The sequence below is a fragment of the Anneissia japonica genome, unplaced genomic scaffold (genome assembly GCF_011630105.1).
Source record: "Anneissia japonica isolate Jap-2015-1 unplaced genomic scaffold, ASM1163010v1 scaffold288178_len262860_cov156, whole genome shotgun sequence".
Classification (NCBI taxonomy): domain Eukaryota; kingdom Metazoa; phylum Echinodermata; class Crinoidea; order Comatulida; family Comatulidae; genus Anneissia; species Anneissia japonica.
Genome location: NW_022698840.1, coordinates 73,215 through 97,479, shown reverse-complemented (window position 1 = coordinate 97,479; position 24,265 = coordinate 73,215). Strand labels below are relative to the sequence as shown.

The following is a 24,265-nucleotide window of genomic DNA, read 5'->3' as shown; positions in this document are numbered from 1 at the left end:
CACTTGCTTCCGTTGCTGAATTTTTCATTTGTAAAACATGTTGCCTGCCCATCAGTCTTTGTATTATTTTTATGTCAGTGCATATATTTTTTATATTGTAATTATCAGTATTCCTATACTGATATTAGTCATTCCAGGGCAATGAATCAAATGAATCAGAAAATTAAAAACATGTTTTATGCATCTCGGCCAAAGTTGTTTGCAGCTGATATGGTCTTACACCTATTTAGGCCTAGCCTAGTCCATTAAAAAAAAAATAGCCAATGAGTGATTAGGTCATATTAATTTAATTGTTTCTCTCAAGGTTCTCCTGTTTCCAAAAACCTAATGTGGAATGTTTTTTTTTTTTTTTTAAGTTTTTTGTTTTTTAAATATGTGTTAATAAAAATTGTTATTGTTCTGGGTTTTTAAAAGGTTCATTAAATTATAGGATTCTCTTCAATTTTATAGTGTATGAACAAACGACATGTTGCAGGCTATTAAAGGAGGTTCAAGACATACAGTATATTTTTTTTTTAAACTAAATTTTGTTTTGAAAAAAGAATGTTTCTAACTTTTTACGCAAGAACAACGCACATAAATTTACTAATGCGTGCGGGAGCTTTGAGACAATTAAATGAATATGGCCTTACAATCATAGTTGCCCGTGGCTAAATCCTTGTTAGTTGTCCATTGCTAATGAACAGGTTAATACGGTAGGCCTATAATTACAAAGGTTTGGAGTTGTTAAATACCGAACTTAATAATTTTCATACAGACTAGCACTGCAGCCAATCATTGCCAAAACAGGCTGGTGTAACTTTATTCAACTGTTATACATTATTCTAATAAGCTGATTATAGATAAACATAGACTAACAATCAGAGAAACACACAAGCCCTTTACTATTCAACTGTAAAAATAGAAAATGTATAAAGAAAAAAAAAAGGAAGCTAAACACTAGGAAAAAATGCTTAAGATTTTTTACAGTAAGTGTTTGAAAGAATTTTAACTTTGAACATTGAGATGGGATCAGAAAAAACTGTATAACAATGCAAATATTGATTGTAGCTTATCCTACACTTTTTTTTTATAAGAACACATTTTATAAGAACACTGAGGCTGAAATTGCTTAAAATTAAGAACAAAATAAGAACAAATTGAGGCTGGGGTTGTAAAATGAGGTTTTTGTCTTAAAAAAAAAAATAAAACCAACAAATATTATCTGTACCTTATTTGCAGTACTATAGGTGTGATATATATAATACCCTCTGGAATACACTACAATAATATACTACTGTACAATAATAATGTTTGAAAAGTGCGAAAAAATAAGAACAACATAAAAATATTTTCAGGCTGAACACTGTGCCCGAGCAAAATTTTCCTGGTTCTTATGAAAAAAAAAAGTGTATTTAGTAAAAAAACAGCTGATTTTTGTGCTTGAACAGAACACTCAAGTACGAAGATGCGTGGTAACCTCAAACTACAGATAGCAATTGACACCATACAAAAAGTTGCAAAGGCGAAAGGATTGTCGAATGATGACATCACCAATCTTCTTGATGTAGCTGCCAGTGCCAGATTCTGTAAGTCTTTATATAGTTGTTAGTGTTATTAATTTTATAGGAGCGTGTGGCGCAGCTTGTAAGGTGTTGTGTAGTTTAATAATATCTTTAATTCTTAAGCCCCCACTATAGAATGTGACATGCCTAAATATGGTCATGATAACACATCATGTCATGTATCAAATATGGTCATGATATCACATGACCATATGTATATAATGACCATATTAGGCACACCATGACTATATATGTGCACATCATGACTATATATGGGCATACAGAAGTATTTTGTCAAAGAAAATCTGATAGATCTGATGGATTGTAATATTTGTTAATTTTGATGACTGTGTATATATAACTTTTTTTCAATAATTTATTCTATAGTTTAATTGGATTGTGAATTTGATAAATTTCTTTTTTTGTATTGTTGCTACCTTTGGTGTAATTTTTTCTGATACTTATAACATATATATATATTTTTTTTGTAAACCAACGATTTCAGCCTACAGGCTGCCTGTTTTGGTGTTATATTTTTATACCGTGAATAAAAAAATAAATAGGGTGGAAAGAGCCTAAAGTAGCTGATTCCTGTGCTATCTTTTAAATAGCTGATGCTGTCAATTCGAAGCTCATCAAGTTCATGTTGCCAAATACAAGACTTTCTCAACAAATCATCATTAACTGCATTTCATGGATCTGTACAAACACACCATCTCCAGAGATACAGGTAAGTCAGTTAATAGACACATTGCACCTAAGGTAATGTTCTTCAAGCCATAAAGTTGATAATAAAGGATTTTAAGAAGGTCAATTTACATAATATTACAACTCCAAAAAGTTGAAAACATGCCAGTTCTTTAGAAATGAATATGGATTTGTTTGTTTTGATGTGACTATCAGATTTTATTATAAATGACAAAATAAGTCAGCCATTGTGTTTCATTAGTGAAATTAATAATTTAATTAGCATTTTGTCTATATTAAGCTAAATGAATTAATGAGGCCTGATACTACAGAGAGTAGGACCTTAGGGTTTGGATCCCCAAACTTGTTTAGCTAATTGTAACATAATTTATACTGTATACTGTAATATTATAATATATTTTAAACTAACTTAACTCATTTTTTAAGTATTTGAATTATAAGTGTAGACATAATAATTGCACCTGTATCATTCTTAAAAGTACTATATGTAGGTCTTAACTGTTTGTTTTTGTGAATAGTATAGATTAATATTTTTGAATTAATTTTGGTTTATTGATTGGTAGGCTCTACTATGCAGATGGATGGTTTTAGTGTTTGATGTGATTGATGCTAAGGACAAGATACATTCTCTCTATGGTGTCATCTTCAATTTTATTGAAAGTGATCTCCTGGTAAGTTTTATTTTTATTTCATCATTCAGTGAAAGGCCCTGTCAATTACTACATACAACACATTTCCATGTTTTAAAAAAAATTTAGATTGATATTTAGACTTCTAAATCAATAATATTGATAGCAAACATAATACGGCTGCAAGATGTACAACTTGTTGAAACAGAATCCTATCTCAGAAAGTAATATCACAAACTAGAGGGGCACCCTTCAGAAGAATGTTTGGAACATGTATGGAACATGTACTGTGTCTATAGAACGCATGTTTGAGTTCCAGTTTCCATTTGTATTCTAATAGGGCGCCCCCTATCTTGTGGTAGTACTTCGCTTTTCTTTTTGTTTTGTGCATGCAAAATACTGTCATTACACTATTTATATTAGTACAAAGTATAGTCGTAGTCTTAGTCGGTGAGGCTCTGAAGTAAATACTTATTTTTGTGCAAGCATTTAACACATTTTTTTTATACTGTTATGACTTTATTTTCATATTAGACTATTTTCTTTAATATCGATTAGATAATTGGATGCTAGTTCTTCATCTAATGAATATTATTTATACAAAAAATGAATGCAAAATGATTTGATATTGGTTTTGTAGAACTTCTTGATTGTGATGATGCTGGAAACAACCCAAGAGCAGAGCACCTCCTACAGCTACTAATCAATTTCACCGAGTTCTTGCAGGTCAGTCAATTATCTGTTATTTAAGGCCTTAATGCAACAATGCTCCCATCATAACCTGTCTCTTATACACATCTAGATGTGTATAAGAGACAGGGATATCAGCTTATAATCCCATAAGGCTTCAACTAAGATTTACATAGTGTAATGTATCTGTGGTGTTGTGTATACAAAATCATTCAATTTCCAACATATTTTTTTTTTCACCCACAGAAATCTAAACGCAGAAAACAGGAAGTGATTCCATCCCTGTCATCAAGCAGCTGGGGTCAGGATTCTGGCTCCTTTAATGTACTCATCTCAGAAACGACTAAGGTACCAATTAGCCAAATCACAACATTTGATGAACTGCTTGTGAATCTAGACAGGCTGGAGGTAACCATTAGTTTTTGTTATTTCAATGTGCTTTACAATGATCAATGTTTATGTGCATTAGTAGGTAGTTTTTGCCGCATGATGTTAACCTTAACTTTAACGTTATTACCCAACATGCAGCGTGATAGCTCCGCCCCTTTTGTAAACAAATCGAAATAGGCATGCGCAAACCCTTAACTAACGTATTTCAATCATGTAAAATCCTGAAATTAACATACTCCGCAACGCAAGATGAATAAATTATGACATCATCCGTTAAGGTTAACGTTGTACGGCAAAAACTGCCTATTATCCACCGAGTACGTTTATTAAATTTGTGATTAAAGGTCGTATAAAGAGTTGACATGTGGGTAAATGTGTTTGTTCTTGACGGTGTGGTAGCGATAGTATTTCCATTTTACAAGCTATTTTTAGTTGAGAGATAAGGCGTGATTTCTTTTTATACCTTGTTTAGTGAACCCTCCGTCTGCCAATAATGATGATTTTAAGTAAGAATAAAATGTTATTTTTGGCCAATTATTGCACCCGCTGCCACAAAAAAAAAAAAAAATGGAAAATTCTAGAAAAAAATAAAAGTGTTACTTTATTTTTATTACCTTGAAATCTCCAAAAATAAGATATGTATATTTCTTCCTAATTATGTAAATTTAAAACATTTAACCATCCCATTACCAAACTGTTTACATTCACCAATAACATTTTGTTTTTCTTTTTGTGGATGTTTTTTGGAAAATGATTTGCTAAATAAGAAAACAAAATTCCATTTTTTTTTTCTGCCCTCATCTGACATTTAAAAAAAAATTGTTTGCGAAACAAGGTATAGAAAAAGTAAATTCCTGTTTATACATACTTCTAAGATAACGATAAAAAAGCTAAAAAGCGATTGTTGATATAGAAAACAAAAGAAATAAGAGTGGTCTTTACACTAGAACGATTCAATAATGATTTATCATGTATACGATAACAAAATATTTTAACAAATTAAATCAGATAATGTCATAATCATGATTTACTACTACGACTTAAATAAAACAGGCCTTTATTTTATCTGTTATTGTTTTTAAGGTAAGGGAGAGTTATAAATGTGGTGTTTGCCAGTGGGGTAGAGTAGTGTTGCACATTTTGCATTAGCTGGCATGGTAGGGAAACATAAAAAGAAAAATTTATGAGGTAAATAATTTGACATCTGTGTACATTTTCCACAGTTACCTAGTCAAATAGCTGCAGTGTTGCAGTCACCTTTTCTACAGCATGCTGTCTCATGCACAAGAGATGAGAACATTGTACAAAGGCTTAGTTTCTGGCTCTATCAAACATTACATGAAGGTATTAATGAGTTGCATATCTGTTTTCATATTTCTAAATGTTATGGTACATATATTGTCATTACACTTTTTATATTAATACAAAGTATAGTCATAGTCTTAGTCGGTGAGGCTCTGAAGTAAATACTTATTTTTGTGCAAGCATTTAACACATTTTTTTTATACTGTTATGACTTTATTTTCATATTAGACTATTTTCTTTAATATCGATTAGATAATTGGATGCTAGTTCTTCATCTAATGAATATTATATATACAAAAAATGAATGCAGAATGATTTGATATTGGTTTTGTAGAACTTCTTGATTGTGATGATGCTGGAAACAACCCAAGAGCAGAGCACCTCCTACAGCTACTAATCAATTTCACCGAGTTCTTGCAGGTCAGTCAATTATCTATTATTTAAGGCCTTAATGCAACAATGCTCCCATCATAACTATGCCACATGTTTCCTTCTCTGCAAAAAAGGCCTTTTGATATGTCTCTGGTCTGCTCCCTGTCAGCGATAGGCGTTGTGACGCTGTCTGCCGATTGTTGGTGGCAGCCTGAACAGATCATCATTAAAGACGATCTGTTGCCTGCATCGTCGCATTGCATTCTTCATAGAATCACGTCGGGTGTAGTGAGTGATCGGCCTTAAAGTCAGGCTCCGGAGGAAAAAAGTGTTTTGATATGTTGTAGATCTGATTTTTCTAAGACAGAAAAAAGTTGTTTGATGGAAAACTGGGGAACAGTGAATGACATACAGATTTTTTAATATTTAAAAACTAGGGGAATAAGGTGTAAAAATGGTCAGTTACGCCCCTTTTTCCCCCAGTTTTTAAATGTTAAAAAATATGTATCTCATTCACCGTTCCCCAGTTTTTCGTCAAAAAACTTTTTTCTGTCTTAGATAAAACAGTTCTACAACATATCAAAAAATGTTTTTCCTCCGGAGCCTGACTTTAATTGCAACAGAATCACCTAATTTTTAACTGTGCCTCCATATTTGTAACAGAATCTTGTTTGCAAACTATACAGTATACTTTATTCTTTAAATCCACTTATCTTTTTTTGTAAACAGTATTTGAGGAAATATTTTAATATTTTATGTAAATCACAATGTACTTCAAATGTTTCATTCTCAGGAGGATGTGCCAGTGTCTGAAAGCTTTTTAGTCAAGTACTTGTACGTGTGGAATGGTTTGGACTATCGGCCGTACATACTACGACTCATCACTAGGTTCAGAGTACATCCCTTTCAAAGTAAGTGCATGTTTTTTCCTGTCGTCTTGTAATGTATGTCATCAAAGAGTTGGTTATGGTTCCCATTCTTTTCCCTTACATTTCTAACTGTAGTGCTTGCCATAGAAACACTTCAACTATTTATTGTTTTGTGCTATGAAAAGCATTAGGCTGCCCCTTTCAAACAACTTTAATTATTGTATGAACTGCACTTGAACAGATATACTCTGTGCTGTCAAAATTCATATCATTTGACACGCATGCCAAGTACAGTGTGTTGACAGATGACCAATGGCTGGTAGCACCTCGTCTGATAAGAGTAATTTTGACATAGTTTCTGCAGACTGCATTATACTAATATGCTCCTACCAGGAGGATATTTTTTTCTCATGTACCTCTGCTTTTATTTATGCATTTGATTTTTTCAAGTTGTATTAAGACATTAACTTTTAATTGGAAGCACAACATGTTTTATTAGTTGGATCAAGACAAGAATGAGAACCATGAATAGCAAATAGCAAATTGATTCAGTCATGACATCAGTGTACATACAGTCAATTCTAATGGTGATTAGTAGTAGTAAATGAGTCTATACACGGTAACTTAACCAATCACAGCAATTATGGCTCAGGATAATAGAAGGATGTGGATTACATAATATTTACCATTGTTTTTCTTCTTGTCCTAAAATTAACTATTTTTTTGTCTTTAGGATTAAATGACCTGCTTTTGGAGCCTCTAAGGAAGCTGTTTTTCTGCTCATCAGTCTACTTTAAGTGTCAATTGATCTACTGCCTTACAGAGTTGCTGCGGCATTATCTGGAGGTGGAGTTACCGAAGCATAGGGCAGCTTATACAAGGAGGAAAGTTGGTGGTGGTGGAGATGCAACAGATGAGCATTTGGAAATGAACTGGTATGATTTTGTCATTTTGTGTTCGTGTGAACTAATTTCAGACAAGATTGGTTATTAGACATAATTTTACCAACGGGTAAACATAAATTGAAACTAGATCAGGTGTTGGTTCCACTACCTAAGCCTCGCTATTCTCTGCCACTTGAGCGTTGATGGGCTGACGGTGGCCAGGCCTAGCATGAACCAAAAGTGGAACAGCATGGTCTACCAGCCTAAACCGGCTAAATTTACAAGAACCAAAGTAGTGCTTGTTTGATGATGACGTCATCAAGAGCAAAGATCATTCGTAAAATTGATTATTCGTAAATCAACATTTCACTGTACCACTAAGATTTGAGCTAACACTTTTTTTACCTTTGTTTTTTAGTAGTGTAGCTTTACATTGGTGGTTCAGTCCTTGCCCTGCAATCTTAGGGTGCTTCAAATTTAAAAACAGGATTTATTATCTGCAAGTAAAACCAGTTTCCCACTAGACAAGTTTATTTGCGCTAATCGAAGGCATTGGTTCGGTTTCTGAGCTCTGATTTGTTGCGAACATTTTTCGCTTTGCAAAAAGTAGAAACAGTTCAAACTACCAATTTCACTGAAGCAAAATCTCCGATAGAAATGTAAATGTGCATGCGCATGAACGACGCTTTCGATTCATGCGAAAGCATGAAAAACCTAGTGAAAAACTGGCTTTATATAGCTTCACTATCTTAAGTCCTTTTCAGGCTATCAAATTTCATGTGACAAATACTTGTGACATGCCTAAATATGGTCATGATGACATCACATCATAACCATATATTGGTACATCATGACTATATATGGGCATACAACAGTTTTTTCAAAGAAAATTTGATAATCTTGACAGAGTTAAGCACACTGAGCCCTGTTGAAAACATTATCCCATTTTAGGTAAATAATAACTATTTTCTTTTTTTTTTTTTATTTATAGTGATTCAATGTTTGAAGAGGTGTTAGATCCTGAACTAGCAGTGGACACAATTCAACAATTAATTGTCTTTGTTGATGATATCAGTTGCGTTGCACTCCAGCAGGAAAATGATCACACCTTGCTTCTTTACCATGTTTTCTCATTTTATGAGCTGGTAAGTGGATTTTAAAGCCCTGACCAGACTATAAAATTTTATTTGACAAAAACATGTGTCATGCGTGAATATGGTCATGATGACATCACATCAGGACCTTATGTGGCAAAGACAAGCCAAACCAGTCACTTGTCGCAAATCGTGTTTCAGAGATAATGACCAAAACATGTTGGAATCTATTTTATTGCACTAAACTAACCTTTGTATGTCTATAAATATCATGCTATGCTGTTATTTTTCCCATTTTCGATATTAAAATAACAATTTTTAACGATTTGGTGATGGTTTCTGCTTGAGAAATGCCCGAAATCATAAACTTTGAAGGCTGATTTCTCAAATATTGTTCTTTAAACAGCTGTATGTTTGAACTCCTGTAACTTCATAACAAAATGTCGGATTTATTTTAAATGATTCTTTTACCATTTGGGTCATTCCATGTCAATTCACCCAATGGGTTTAACCAGACCGACTCCGATTTCGATGAAAATTGGTATACATGTTGGGTTTGGCATCAAACGCGCAAATCTAAAATTTTAGCTAAATCGGATCAATATTTTGAAAGTTACGGCCCGCCCAAATATGGCAAAATTGGCCAAAACGGGTGTGGCCACCAACATTTAAACTTAATATCTCAGCAGTGGGTTGACCGATATTCATAAAATTCATATTTATAAAAAGAGAATTAACTAAGGAATATAAATCTGCCATTATTTTGAAAAATTGACCTTATGTAATGTCAATGATCTTTTGACCTTCTTTTTTATCTCAAATTTGACCTTGTAGATCACGTGAAATTTTATATATGGGCATGATGATGACATGTTATATCCAAATTTTGTTGTCACTTAAATTTGATTTGATAGTATGGACAGAGGTTAACATTTGGAAATTATATCAAACATTTATAAACCAACTCTTGTTTGTAGCATTCTGTTGTGAGTATTAATTACTTACATAAAATATCAGTATTTATAAGCACACCCCCAATTTGGGACCAGAATTTTGGTATTTGAATGTATGTCTTATGAATGAGCTGACCCTTTGTTTAAGTCGACCTCCAAATCGTAATGGTTTGGATGCATTATCTTTGTATAACCTGACCTATATTTTAAAACTTGTATTCATTTCAAAATGTACTTACACATTTTATAGCATTTAATTAAATCAAACATGACAATTATGTATGTAACTCCTGAAGAAAATCTGTGACTGCAAGAGGTTAAAAGTTTTCAGGTTTTTTGTTCAGATTTGTTGATATGTAATACATTTGTATATTACATGTTATTTTCTAAATAGATCACTTTCTTTTAATAGTTATCTGATGCTCCACACCTATTACAAGTATAAAGCTATTGTTAATCACTACTGTTAGGTCACATTGTGTTTACTAATTTGATCACTTCCTGTTATTAGGTGTCTGTAATTTTCCGCACCTACAGCATACCATTTGTCAGTGTACCAACACCAGGTATCGTTTATAGGGCCATGCTGTCAAACAATGCTGTAGCATTATGCCGTTTATGCAAAGTTGTTTGCAAGTGAGTGTTATTGTAGATTTGTTTTTTCATTACTGTAGTTCGTTAAACTGCTGACTAAACTACTACAAATCAAAAGTCAATCAAATTTTTCTTTGTCATTCAATTGTTGTTTTCTCTTAACTTGATGTAGTTACAAGGAAGAATTCAATACTATGAAGACACTTGAACATAGTTCTTTAAAGGTTTGTTTTTTTCATTATTTTATAAAGTATATTAGAATAATTCAGGTTTATTTTATTTATTAATTATTTTTTAAAAATCACATAAAAATATTCAATATAAAAATAGAATTGTATAAAAATATGGATATACTAAGACAGGGAGTACTGAACAGTAATACAAACAGTTGATGTGTTTTGCAAGTCATAACTACTGTACATGGGATAGAACCCAACGTAGAGACAAGCTCTTAAATGAATTAAGTAGTCTGGTCATGCATGGAATTGGCCTGTTCATGAATCTGGTTGTTCTGCAGCATTATTACTTTTAGTATCATTATCATTTCAGGGTAATCTTAAAGAAGGAATCAAAATACTGAACCAGTACATCATTGACATCAGCAATGCCTTATGGAGAAACATGTCATTCCAGGGTACATCCAAGACAATGATATTCGACATCCCAATCGATATTCTTGAACGTTCCCATGTCCGACACATCAATGTCATATTCTCCATCCAGCACCACATGGCCCTTTCTGGTTATTCCTACAATTTCCTGAAAGAGGTGAGAAATGAAAACAAGAATTAAGGGCTGTTTTTTTCTCTAAAAGTAGACAAAGCTAGTCCAATACAGTCGTGAATTCAGGCAATTATGTATGATATGGCTTCCCTCACATAAAAAACCCGAAGTGAACATAAAATTCAAAGTAGAGGTAATCCCGTATTCATTACTGAACATAGGGGAATGATCTGTTAGCCCATTGTACTAAGCCTCGGCATTGTGTGGTAGGGTGCCCAGTTCTTTTCCACTCTGCTTTTTAAACCAGGTACCCAATTATACTCCTGGGTAGTACACTAAATCTGCATTTACTTCAGCATTAAGTTAAACATGTTCACTATCTGTTAGCTGAACAAAATCATATTATAGTACATACAATAAATGAAGTTTTATGTGACACACTTGTGTAAATTGCACATATAAGCATGGTAATGTCATATCAAATCCAAATATGGGTGTGGTGATGCTATGTTTCATTTCTGTACTTATCTGTTGAAATTCAGATGCTGTTGTACTAGGAATCCTTAACAGAAAGTAGTGGATTTTGTACATTGAGAATGATGGAACTAATGCTCCAGGGGAGAATAAGAGTTGGATAAAGTGCTATATAAATACTAGAAACAATATGTCTTTATTGTCATAAGCAAATTGAGAAGCTATTAGATACATTGTCCCAAGACATTCAGCAATCAATATATAAAAGGAAACACCAAACCAAAACAATTAATTAGTTATCTTTTGAAATCTCTGTTATATAAATATAAAGGATAAAGGATTGCCTCAAGCGTTTTGAATTATAAGTACCAAATGTTGTTATGATTAATTTTGTTTCCATCTTGAACAGACTCAGGCAGATGAGAAATACCACCCTATCCAGATCAAGGGGAACATCCGCATCGTGTACCTACAGTTCCTTAGCAACGAAGGTCTAAACGGCATTGTTGAATTCATTAACACATTCATCAAGAGAGGGAGCTCTACAAGCCAAAAGCAGTGAATCCTGAATGTGGCTATGTTGATTATGTTTAGGATAAAGTAATTTTGATAAATTTTTCATGTTGTATACCATTAAAGATATACTGTCTGTGTTAAGGTAACACATGAAATTAACTGTAATATGTTAATTGCTTACTTTGTGTAGTATTATAAAGTATAATTCAATAACTTCCAATTGAAAATTAGAACTAAAATTGTTTTTACTTGATTATCAACAGACTCAAGGTCATTGGATTGATGCTTAAATTGACTGATAATTATTATTTTAACAACAAGCCTTTAAATATTTTAAAATAAATTGATTCTTTTTGTTTCGCCTCATGTGAATTATAATATTTTAAAAAAATTAAGTGAACAATTCAGTGTTTTAATTAAATATTTGAGGGTTTCTTCACTCTCTAGTTAGAATAATAAAGATAAAAGACATTTGTGAATTTGGCACCACATAAAAGTGGTCTTAATTGGAGGGGTCTTTAATTAGAGAGAGACCTTTTTTTTGTAAGCACACACATGATGATGATTGTAACAATATACTGGTACTTAATTTTAATAACTTCCAATTGAAAATTTATTTTTACTCTACTATCAACAGATATAGTAATTGGATTGGTGCTTAAATTGACTGATAATGATTATTTTAGTAACAAGTTTTAGACTATTCAAAAATTTAATTCTTTCTGTTTTTGTCTCACATGTAATTATTTCATTTTTTTGTGTTTTTAATTAAGTGAGCAATTCAGTGTTTTTCAGATTTTATCACTAACAATATATCTTTCTAGAGTTTCAAACTTAACTGAACAATCCGAATGTGTTATTCTGTAGCCAGGAGTACTTGCATTTCCCACACACACATGCACAAATTTACATACGTTTAAAATCCTCTCATTCATCGGTACCTTAGCAACAGAGGGCGGGGCTTAGTGGACAGGTCCGTTGTACTATAAACATGTAATTTATCAGTGGAGCTGCTGTGATTTTTTATGAAAAATTTTAATGATGATTATAAAATTTATAATTTAAATATGATGATGACAATATTTTTATGATGACAATATTATGTTGAAAATATATTGTTGATATATTGTGATGATGATAATGTTGGTGATGATGATAATGATATGAATAATATACATTAGTGCTATGTGCTTTTTTAAGATAATTGACTTTTGTGGTAGAGATAATGTTGCTGTTGATGCTAATGTTGCAATGATGATGATTGTAAAAATGTAAGTTTAATAAGTAATTGAAGAAAAAAAATTGCTTTACAGAATGAAAACATTTTATAATAATAATTACATTAATTTGCATAAATGTTAAAAACATTGATGAAAAACAATAGTTTTAAAATATTACAGTATTTAGTGGTAGACTATGTGTGTTAAACAATTATATATCTTAGCTGCTAACTATATTTGAATTAATAGCTTTCAATTTAAAAGTAGTAAGAATATTATATTCTTGAGTGCTCACATAATATCTTTCCTATAATGTTTTGTATAGATACTGAAATTAGCTGGTACTAATATTTAGAATTTTTTTAATAATGTTTCTGTAAACCATCCAAATTGCTTGTGTTTTTTTTTTAACCTATGTGATACTTATAAATATATGCTATGTTAGTAATTAATTTTTTTAGGTTTTAATATTGTATAACAGTTGGTGAATGTAATAATACATTGAACATTTTTTAAAATATAATTTTGTACCTTCCTGGTATGTTTGTCCAGTTGTGGCATCGCCTACATTTTCATAATATACAATACAGAATTATAGTGTGTCTGTCTGGGAGTATATTCATCTGTGGCTGACTAGAAACAGCCTGCAAGACGAGTATTCTATTTCATGGCAGCAAATGTGTCTATGTCCTAAAATTCAAGCTGTGTTTGGATTTTTAAATTACTAAACAGAGAATTATATTGCCGCTCACTTCACAAACTAGAAAGTAGACTGTGAGCTTGCAAAAACAAAAAAGTGTGTAAACCCCCCCCCCCACAACCCATTGTTATGCCCACCCCTGCTCTATACCAATACATTACAACAACAACATTACTGAACAACACTATATTGATTATGACATACTAGTGTGTATATAGTACATGTGGTTTAAGATAAATAACTTAATATTTTTATTAACAACTTTTATTAATCTTGAATTTAATATAGATAGAAACTTTTTTGTTAATTGCATGGTAAGCTACATGGAATTGGACATGATAATGTGTTATTTGTGGTTCCAGCTCTCAAGGTTATTTACTTTCAACAATTTTCATTGTGTAATGAGAGGTCAGGGGTCAAATTGATATTCATTCATCTGTTATATTAATTATAATTCTTCATTTGTTCTCATTTTGGAAAATAGTAATTTGGGCTGGGAACTCACAGCACAAGTTACCTCTCAGGAAGATGCTCAGCTTAATATTTTATTGTTTACATTTTGATGGTTCCCACATTCAAATAAGAGATTAAGTTTTTAAATTTTATTGTTAATTTGGATTGATTTTAAAGGCACTTTTTATGAATTTTGCTAGAGTTGGTCTGTGTTGACAATGTAAATATGTGAATATGTTATAAAACTCTACTATAACTTATATTATTATCTGTGCATTGGTGTTAACAGTGCCATTTTATGACAGCCCCAATTTGTACATTTCAAGCAATAATGTTTAAAATAAAAATTGTGCTTTATAAAAAAAAAAAGAAAGACTAATTGTATATAATTTGCTCTACCTCTGTTCATAAGGAAAACAAAAGTTAAAAACTTTTTTTTAAATTTGGGAATGTTTTAATGATTGGTGTAGTGTTAAATATTATGACAATTTAATTGTAATGATATTGCTGATGTGGTAATTTTGCAATGATATTGTTGATGTGATTATATTGGTAGTAAGTACTGTGATTAATTAGTTTACTGTTAATTAATAACAGTCCATGGCCTTTTGAAGTGAATTTAGTCCATCCAAAATTCACTCGTTCATCGTCAGGTATACCATTATTATATATATGCACAAAATCAATACAAACCGTGCGAATAACTTCTTCCTCTAAGTACAATAAACAAAATAGCGTTTTGAAAACAAATCACATATTACTTTTAAGAAATATGTTCATTTTACAATAATATTTTAAAATTTGTGTACAAGAAGATACGAAGAGTTTGCCAGGGTATCAAAGATTACGAAACTCAAACATCGTCAGTGATTGGTTGCTATAAATAACTCGTGTCGTAATCGGTATATAAACTACGAGCAAGAGATGTTTATTTTCAGTCATGACTGAAATCGTATCCTGTGGAAATGTATAAAATATTATTTGCAATGGGCTTCCTTCATTATTGTGAAGCTTATAGTTGACATTGAATGTTAAAACATAGCATCAAGTTGATAAAGAGAGGTAAAGTCTTTTTTTTTTATTCCATAATACGATTATTTGTTATCTAGTTCCTACTTAGCCTAGGCCTACATCATCACGAATCACACAACACAGTCACAACAGACAGACAGGGCCTTACCTGGCTAGGCCTAGGCTGGGCGAGCATGTAGTGCCGACGTGGGTGTGGTAGTACTATCTAGTAGGCTTTGCTTCATAAAGTAATTCATATAATTATACTGTTTTTCAGTGATATTATCATTTAAAATTTATAGAATAAGTTATTCATGATTCATTGTACAATTGTACATACTGTAATTTCATAATATTGCAGTTTAACATGGAACTAATGGGGCAGCTGACTCTCAATGAGTTATTAAATAGTAAAATTTTGCTTAAGCTGCCCCTGACCATAATTTTTGTTGTACTGTACCTTTTGTAAATGTGTATTGGTCGAATAAATAAATGAAATGAAATGAAATGAACTCCTTTAGAGTACTGTATTAAATACAAGCTGTAGCATAAGGCTACAGAAACAGGAACATTGAGTACTGCGTGGTCTTCAACTCACTTTCCTTCATTCATTCATTGTTAGTACACTCAAATTTTTATTTCTTTTTTCACTGAAACAACAGGAGAGACAAAATGCCTTCAAAATCAAAATCGTGTGCTGCTTCTGGAAATCTTGATGTTAATGTGAAGCTTTCAAAATCAGGAAGAACAACCAACTTTCACTTACCTCCTAATAAAACGGTAAAGCCTACCTTCTTAGCTTTGAAGATTAACATTGTTTTATGTTGCTGGCCCTGCAACTATCGCATTTGTGGTCACTACACCACTAGCCATACACCATGGATATGTATTTTGAAACCCATCCCCTCCTAGTATTAAACTGTAACAATATTCATTATTGTATATTGTTGTTTTGCTATGTAGGCCTATATACAGTCACCGCCTTCAGCATCATCATGATCATTATTGAAAATTATCATTGTTTTAATGATATTACTTGTTCTTATATTTATTATTATGTTATATTATTGATAAGTTCAAATTTCATGTTTTATATATTATTGATATTTATTATATTTATTTGGGATCAATTATAAATATAGGCCTACAATTTTATATTGACCAAAAAAATACAGATTTTTTGTTTTGATTTGTTTTTGTTGGTGTCTTAAACCATTTAAATTAACATGCTGTATCTATTATCCTAACTCTTTAATTTTTGAAATTTAAATTTCTAGATTGAAGATGTCTGTAAGCAGGTTGCTGATGAAGAGAAGGTATCTGCCAAACAAATTATTATCAAGTATACTGGCAAGATATTAAACAGATTTCATACACTCAGCTTCCTCGGTGTTCGACCTGAAACAGTTCTAAAAGCAGAGGTTTGTTAAATGATTACACCTGTCCATTTCTTATATGATTCAATATTTTTATCTTTAGCAGAAGTATACTTTTAGCAAAAAAATTATTTGAGACATGTTGTTGTAAAATAGTTTAGTTAGAGTAGGCCTACTGTATGTAATCTTTAAAATGATGGGTCAGTCATTGAAATGGGATATTTGAAGCCTTAGTTATTAGTGAAGTACAACTCCCTAATCATACAGATAATTTTGAGTAACCACCTACTTTGTTTGATTCTGGTAGGGTATGCTTTATTGAAGACAAATCTGATCGGACAATATGTCTGTTGAAAGTGTGACAATGTAATGGTCTTGATTCATCAAGTAGTAATTGTCTGTTGTGTTTGACAAACAGAAAACTAAAGCCGAATTCATACTGGACTTTTTGTGGTAATACTAACCTGCTGGTAAATCTTATAAAAAAAAAACTCCAGTGCGAACAGCCCAGTAACTATTTCTAACCGGAAGATATACCGAGCCAGAGATTAAGTTTCACTGAGTCCCAGGTGCCCAGTAAAATTTACAAGTTTCACCGAGCCAAAAAGTCCAGTTCAAATAGCACAACTTCTTAAGTCGCCTTCACTGGCATAAACTTTGTCTATTGGTGTATCTAGAAGTCTTGAATTCGGGGGGCTGATGGGGGCGCGAAGGTGAAGTGGCGGGGCTTGATGATCAGTTGAGGGGCGCTAATTCGCAAAATATGGTGATTTTTAACTACTTGACCGTGATTTTGGGGGTGACCGGGGGGGGGTGCATCCCCGTGCCCTCCCCTATGTATGCATACGCCATTGCCTTTATTGGTCAGCTCATTAGTTGCTTTTCACGCCCTCAGTAAGTCTTTCTGAGTGAACGAATCCAATGGTAAGATTTCCATTGGAATGTTTACTATAATGATCTCTGTAAGAATTTTACCAAAAAAAGTCCAGTGTGAATTAGGCTTAACAAGTTTACCTGGCTTACCTCCACTATTGATGAAGAGTAAACTTCATTGTCTGGTTAGAAAGATATGAATTTTAAAGTATACAAACTGGTACACATGTATTATCTTATACCTGTTCTTTATTAACTATCAAGTTTTTTGTATTTTTTGTCAAAATTAATAAAATAAATATGAAATAATATACTTTATTTAAATTTATTTTGATGCCCACTGTTAATCCATCAAAGCACTTTTGCCACTTGTAAAGTATTACAAGTGAAGTGAAAATATACTGAACTTCCATATGTAATATTTTTGTATTCATCAGGTGGTTACAGTAGAGAAGTACAACATATATGTTCAGAAGGAGAATGGTGAAACCTTCCCAATGTGTATTGAGAATATAAGTACCATTCAAGAAGTCAAGAGTATGTTAGCTGAAAGGTTGGAAGTTGGATTATCAAATAGTGTTGAGATAGAGGTCAGTTGGTGCACAATGATATTCAGAAAGTTGTAATAAAAATATTACCTTAAAAAATCGAATTGAAACCCAATGGGCCTAATCTCAAGATGAAGCCCATCTCGAATTGAAACTCCCCCTCGCAAAATTCGCCTCAAAAAGAAGCCCATCACAAAGTGAAGCTGATGGGCTTCTTTTCAAGATAGCATAGGTTTCTTTTCGAGATAGTGCAGTACATACACTGTACATGAATTTCAAAAACAAAATAAATTAAAAACAAGCTTTGTACAGTAGTTTAGGTGATTTAATGCCAGTTAAATGCACTCCCTGATACAAATTTATGTTAAAGTGGCCTTATTTATTGTTTTATAGGATAAATTCACAAAATTTACAGTATTCATTTTTCAAGAAGCCCCCACTCTTTACTTCGTAAAAGTAGCTTCGAAATTAAGCCCATCCAAAATTTGCAATAAAAAGAAGCCCAGGGCTTCAATTCGAGGTTTTACGGTATATACTGGGCTTATGCAAGTGATTCTATAAAATAAAGGCATAAATATAGACCTGTTTAAAAAATATTCATTTAGTCATACAAAAATGTATACCTTTCTTTTCCATTTTGTATGTACAGTATTGATATAAATGAACTATAATTAATCTATTAACCAATCGTAAAGTATTAATAATAAACTAATTGAAAGAGCCAATACATGTCTAATGTACTGCTTGTATAATAAACCATCATGGAATTATAAGAACAAGGTATTCAAGTAAAATTGTATGGGTGCTGTTGAGTAATAAATGTTTTTAGGTGTTATTTTTTTCTACTGATAATTTAAATAAATTTGTTATCACAAATTTAGTATATAATATGTTTGTATTATAATCGTTGTCAATTATCATATTACTTGTCTATTAATTTTTAGATTTGATATGAAAATTGTTATTGAAAATATTTTCTTTATTGTTGTTGATATAATTATTATTGTTACTGTTTGTACTGGTTAATTTTGTTGGTTGATAATTTTTTCCCATCTTCATCAACAGCTAAAGGGTAAGAAGATAATAGGGAAGGAGAGCCAGTCAGCAATCTCATTGGGATTGGATGATGAAGCTTTGGTGAAGGTGAAAGTGGTTAAACGACCAGAAGCAGCAGCATCAAATAATGTTGAGGAAGAGGATGAGCAACTGGATGAAGCTACTCTACAGGTAAGAAAATTATTGTGTTTGTGGCAATAGATATTATGCTGATACAGTAGTTGTGGTTTGCTGTGGTGATGATAGTAGTACTAAAGGTGGATTTGGTAATTGTAGTCATGATGTTAGGTATACTCCTTTCAAGACACTATTCAATAATCGAGGGTCCCACGACTTCCAGGAGTGGGAATCTCCTGGAAATCAGGACGTTCTCCCACAAGCATGCACAAATCTCCAGAAAAATGACTGGCCTTCCTCAATTCATAATATTTGCACATTTTTAATACTTCATTTATCGATTGTCTCGCAGAAATCGGTGACGATGGATATCACCATGCGCAGAAAAATAAAATTGAATGTATTAAGAAAGCTCATTTAACCACATCTCCCAGAAGTAACGTCTTCCAACTTGGGACCCCTGTGTAATTATAAAAGTGAAGAAAAATAATGATAATGATATGATAGGATAGTGGCATGATATGATATAAATAAAAGATGTTTATTAATACGTATATACTGATGCATAAATATTGTTTTACCACTACAGGAGCTGTTGAGTAGTTTTGTTGTAGAGGCAGGGAACAATGTTGAGGTAGTGTTCTCATTTGACACCACCGGCAGCATGTCTGCCTGCTTGGACCAGGTGAGTTAGAATATAAAAATAATATATTATAATAATACTATTCCTTGAATCACCTAAAATATTATTAATATTATTATTGTTATAAGTATAGTAGTATTATTATAGAATGTTTCCCAAAATTTATTTATTTTTCTATTGTTTAATATGAAAGAATAAATGTTGTTGATGTTTTAGATTGTAATCTAGTCATTAAAAGTTCCTATTGCATTGTATGCATAGGAACTAAAAATTGGTATATCTAGCATTTCTTGTAGATTATGAAGAACAAAATAATTGCTTTGTATTAATTTTGAATTAATCATTCTTAATACATGGTGCATACACTCAGAAATGAATCTGTCTGTTCTTTGTCTGAGTGCTTGTCCAATGGAATGCTGTCTGCAAACCATTTATGGCAGTCTAATAGGATCAATGTTGAAAACTATCCGTCACACTTGCCTTGACATGTTGCGATCTCCAGAATTGAATTGGCTGATACAGCACTGTTGGCGAGGATTTACCTAAAACCACAAATCTCTGGTGGAAACAAAGATTATTATGTACTTAAAAAGAATTTTTAATTGAATTTGTGTAATGTAAACATATTTTTTAAATTATGCCTGCAGGTCCGTTCAAAGGTTGAGGAAACAACAAGCCGTCTGCTTCGAGATATTCCCAATATCAGGATCGGCATTATGGCACATGGGGATTATTGTGATCAAAGCACTTATGTGTTAAGAACGTGTGATCTGACAGACAGCCGGCGTAAGCTCATTCGATTCATTAATGACGTCCCATCGACTGGTGGAGGTGATTCTCCAGAGGTAAAATTAACTTTTTTTCCAGCCATTTATTTTTATCCTAAATATTAAGTTTTTTAATTACTGTAAAGATATATTACAGTTTCTTTCTACTAAAGTATTCAATATTGCCACATTCTTATGTTAGTTACTCAGTTTAATAGTTAGCGAGAGTATGCTGTTTTTTTCAACACAACCCTCAAATAGAAATGAACTAGCTGTTGACAATTTCTCTTTCATTTAACTACAGTGTTATGAATGGGTGTTGAAGAAAGCACAAGAGTTAAGCTGGACCGAAGGATCTGCCCGAGCCTTGGTGATGATAGGGGATGATGTGCCCCACCCTCCATCTTACACAGATCAACATATCAACTGGCATACAGAGCTTGATAGATTAAGAGATATGAACATCAAGGTATTACAGAGTTCCTATAACAGTGACTTTTATATGACACAGCTTGATTATCTTTTAGCATAGATTATTTTACCACATGTTTATTTAACTACATTTTCTGTTTGGCTTTGTTAAATAAACATAATATGTACCACTTGATACTGATGCATTTATTTCTTGGATTACAGGTGTACGGTGTGCAAGCCATGCACGGCTCTACCTCTAATTTATTCTATGAGGAGCTGGCGGAGCGAACAGCTGGTACCTATTTGAAATTTACGCAGTTCAGTTATATAACGGACATGTTCCTTGCAGGTAAGCTTTGAACTCGCTATTAAATGATAGAACAAAATGAAAAGATATGAAAGAGAAAAGACAATAATAGTTATATAATTTAAGTTGCATTACCATTTCTGAATCTTACTGAAACTGGCTGTCTTGCAAACAGGCATCTAACTAATTTGAAGCCTGCTTTTAAGTTTTTATGGATGTTGAGGATTTAAATATCATGAACTCTCTATTTATGCTCATTGACCTTTAGTAAATGCTCAATGACCTTTGGATACACATGCAACTGATGTTCACCAAGCTTTAGATTTTACTGTATATGCAACAACCCTATATACCGTGTAACTTATGCTCGTTGACAATTTTGTACTGTACATACAACTGGTGCTCACTGAGCTTTAAATTGCACTTTACATGTAGACACAACCCTATATACCATGTAACTAATGCTCATTGACCTTTGGATACACATGTAACTGATGCTCACTGACCTTTAATAATAATAATAATAGTGTAGTTTTATATAGCGCACAAATCCATCTAATGTAAGATGCTCAGGGCGCTTGAAATGTGGACTAGTGTCTCAATCGATGACTTTCTTCGCCCCTAAGGGTCCCTTCATGAAATCACTTTTTATGCAACTGATGCTCACTGAATTTTAGACACACTGTACATGCAACTGTACAATGCAAATGGTGCTCACTGATCTTTGGAATCATTGTATATGCAACTGATGCTCACTGACCTTTGGGTGCACTGTACATGCAACTGATGCTCCCTGACCTTTGGGTGCACTGTACATGCAACTGATGCTCCCTGACCTTTGGGTGCACTGTACTTACAGCTGATGCTCACTCACCTTTGGGTGCACTGTACATGCAACTTATGCTGACCTTCAAATAATGCTTATTGACCTTTGAACACAATGTACATTCTACTGATGCTTTGATATGGGAGACTTGTGAATTAAATTTGTGTTTTTCTTTATTTATTAGTTTGCTACCGTGAGTCTTCAGATGAAAAGCTTCAAGCTTACTGTGAGGAAGTGAAGAATGATGGAAGAATGACAGAAGAACTCAGCAGCATGTTTGTTAAACTAGAAGAAAAACCAACAGCTCCCCCTGTAGAAAGCAATGTGAGTATAGAATTTATGAAACAAAATTGTATATATTCAGATTGAACAAATGTAGAAATTAGATAGACAATATTTAAGTCAGTCAGTAAACATTATTTGTTTCTTTGTAGAATGAAAGGTATGTTGCTAGGCCATGGTGGGATCCAAGTCTTGATAATGGTCAACCTCAATATACTTATGATGAGGCAAAGGACAAATGGTCAACGTTTGAGAGTGAAAGTTGTTATACATCCAGTGGTATGTGTATTTTGTATTTATTTTCTTGAGTGGATATGGGTATACACCCAAAATACTGCAAAATTTTTCATGAATCTGTAATAGAAAAAAAAAAATTAAATTATCATCATTTATAAGATTCCCATGCCTTATTATTTGGTTGTTTACATGGCTGTTGCTCACCACATGCTGGGTAAAACTTTCCAACAGAGTTCTATATTTAGCTTTGCTTGAAACTCCATGTTTTTACTATGTTACTCTGCCTATATAAAAAAATAAGATTTAAAATGATCTTTTATTTCATTGATTTAGAATTGATTTGACATGATATAATTGTCCGATGTATCTATGTTTCTATTCCTCTTCATTACAGTTGCACCTAATAATGGACGGAAATTTCTCTCTTTCCGAAGAAGCAAACGTAGCAATACAAGAGCGTCTGGGTCAAAGTCCAAGGGAATGTGTGGTATCATGTAATAATTTCAACCTGCTTGTTGTAGGTAGATACTAGGGGAGCTTTTGATTGCACAATGATTGCAGGATGTAGAACATAATAACCACGGAAATTCATCTGCAAATGCGAAAACGTTGAGTTCTTGAGGTCGTATGGATTCTAGGATGCAATTTAATCAAATCTATGTTGTGCAGAGGATGTAGGACATTCGTGCATGAGTGAATCCATTCAAGCATTGCATAATTGCGTAAATCGTAAGCTCCCTAGTACTGGAATTCATAGAACTTAATGTTATAAACTGAAATTGATTCAGATTTAACATGGTTTGTAATATGTTTTGCATGCTTCAATTTATACTTGAAGAGAAAACAAAATTGTTTTTTTGTATGAATACATAAAATATATGTGTGAAAAATATATATATATATATATGTTCCAGCTAAATTATTTTGGAAACTAGAAGGACTTGGTGTCACATTTGTTGACCTTTCAATTTTTTTTTCCACTGGTTTAAAGCTTTGTCCAGATTATCAAATTTTAATTGACAAAAAACTGTATTGATGTCCGTATATATTCATGATGTGTTCAGTTTAGTTCAGTATTTATTTCACAAATTAATAAAATATAAATAATGAAACAAAAAAAAAACAATTTGTTGTGAAACCAATAAATGAGCTAGGCTTGTACAACTAATTGGCCACCTTTACAATGAAAAAATAAAATTCAATAAAATATATATTTTTAAATCAAAATAATTAATAAAAAATAAAGTAAAAATGTTAAAAGAAGTGCAGGACAAAGACAAAAAGTACAGACAGCTCGGAACAAACATCAAACAGCCAAGCCAGTATAGAAAATGTGTGTCATCATGACCATATTTAGGCTTGTCACATGCGTTTGTGAAATAAAATTTGAGAGTCTGGCCAGGGCTTTAGTATTGTGCATGGTAGAACAATTTGGATAAACATAATCAGGATGGTTTTGTTATGGAGGCATTAACAGCGTAACTAATTCATGAATTATTTTTTACTCTAAGGTTCATTTTTGTAACATTTTTAGGAACAGAGGAAGTTTTATAACTTTCAGCTATCTAGTCTTTTTTCTTTTTTTTTGGAACTTACCTAAAACATGTAAGAGAGCACTAGCACTCTTTTGGGTCAAATTTATATATTTATTCCTATATATTTATTTATTCATTTTATATTTGTTTAGGAC

At 32.4% G+C, this 24,265-nt stretch overlaps 2 protein-coding genes across 2 annotated transcripts; both read left to right on the top strand.

Moving 5' to 3' along the window:
* The first annotated feature begins 1,308 nt into the window (after positions 1–1,308).
* Positions 1,309–14,487, top strand: LOC117102754 (centromere protein I-like). Its single transcript, XM_033243162.1, has 13 exons — positions 1,309–1,568; positions 2,156–2,274; positions 2,816–2,923; positions 3,818–3,979; positions 5,185–5,305; positions 5,601–5,686; positions 6,432–6,549; positions 7,241–7,442; positions 8,383–8,536; positions 9,950–10,074; positions 10,205–10,256; positions 10,582–10,800; positions 11,639–14,487. The coding sequence occupies exons 1-13, from the start codon at positions 1,448–1,450 to the stop codon at positions 11,789–11,791; spliced, it is 1,740 nt and encodes a 579-aa protein (XP_033099053.1). The 5' UTR covers positions 1,309–1,447; the 3' UTR covers positions 11,792–14,487.
* A 116-nt stretch (positions 14,488–14,603) lies between these two features.
* On the top strand, positions 14,604–24,259 carry LOC117102761. Its single transcript, XM_033243168.1, has 12 exons — positions 14,604–15,180; positions 15,792–15,909; positions 16,407–16,550; positions 17,816–17,968; positions 18,992–19,153; positions 19,689–19,784; positions 20,390–20,587; positions 20,814–20,978; positions 21,146–21,272; positions 22,241–22,380; positions 22,491–22,617; positions 22,970–24,259. The coding sequence occupies exons 2-12, from the start codon at positions 15,802–15,804 to the stop codon at positions 23,071–23,073; spliced, it is 1,524 nt and encodes a 507-aa protein (XP_033099059.1). The 5' UTR covers positions 14,604–15,180; positions 15,792–15,801; the 3' UTR covers positions 23,074–24,259.
* Positions 24,260–24,265: the final 6 nt, after the last annotated feature.

What these genes read in the sequence shown, in the direction of transcription:
- LOC117102754 (XM_033243162.1), top strand. Translation starts at nt 1,448, where the DNA reads ATGCGTGGTAACCTCAAACTACAGATAGCAATTGACACCATACAAAAA. An exon ending in CTATCAAACATTACATGAAG is followed by an intron (nt 5,306 to 5,600) that starts GTATTAATGAGT and finishes TTGGTTTTGTAG; the next exon opens with AACTTCTTGATTGTGATGAT. An exon ending in ATTTCACCGAGTTCTTGCAG is followed by an intron (nt 5,687 to 6,431) that starts GTCAGTCAATTA and finishes TTTCATTCTCAG; the next exon opens with GAGGATGTGCCAGTGTCTGA.
- LOC117102761 (XM_033243168.1), top strand. Translation starts at nt 15,802, where the DNA reads ATGCCTTCAAAATCAAAATCGTGTGCTGCTTCTGGAAATCTTGATGTT. An exon ending in CAAATAGTGTTGAGATAGAG is followed by an intron (nt 17,969 to 18,991) that starts GTCAGTTGGTGC and finishes CTTCATCAACAG; the next exon opens with CTAAAGGGTAAGAAGATAAT. An exon ending in AAGTTGTTATACATCCAGTG is followed by an intron (nt 22,618 to 22,969) that starts GTATGTGTATTT and finishes TCTTCATTACAG; the next exon opens with TTGCACCTAATAATGGACGG.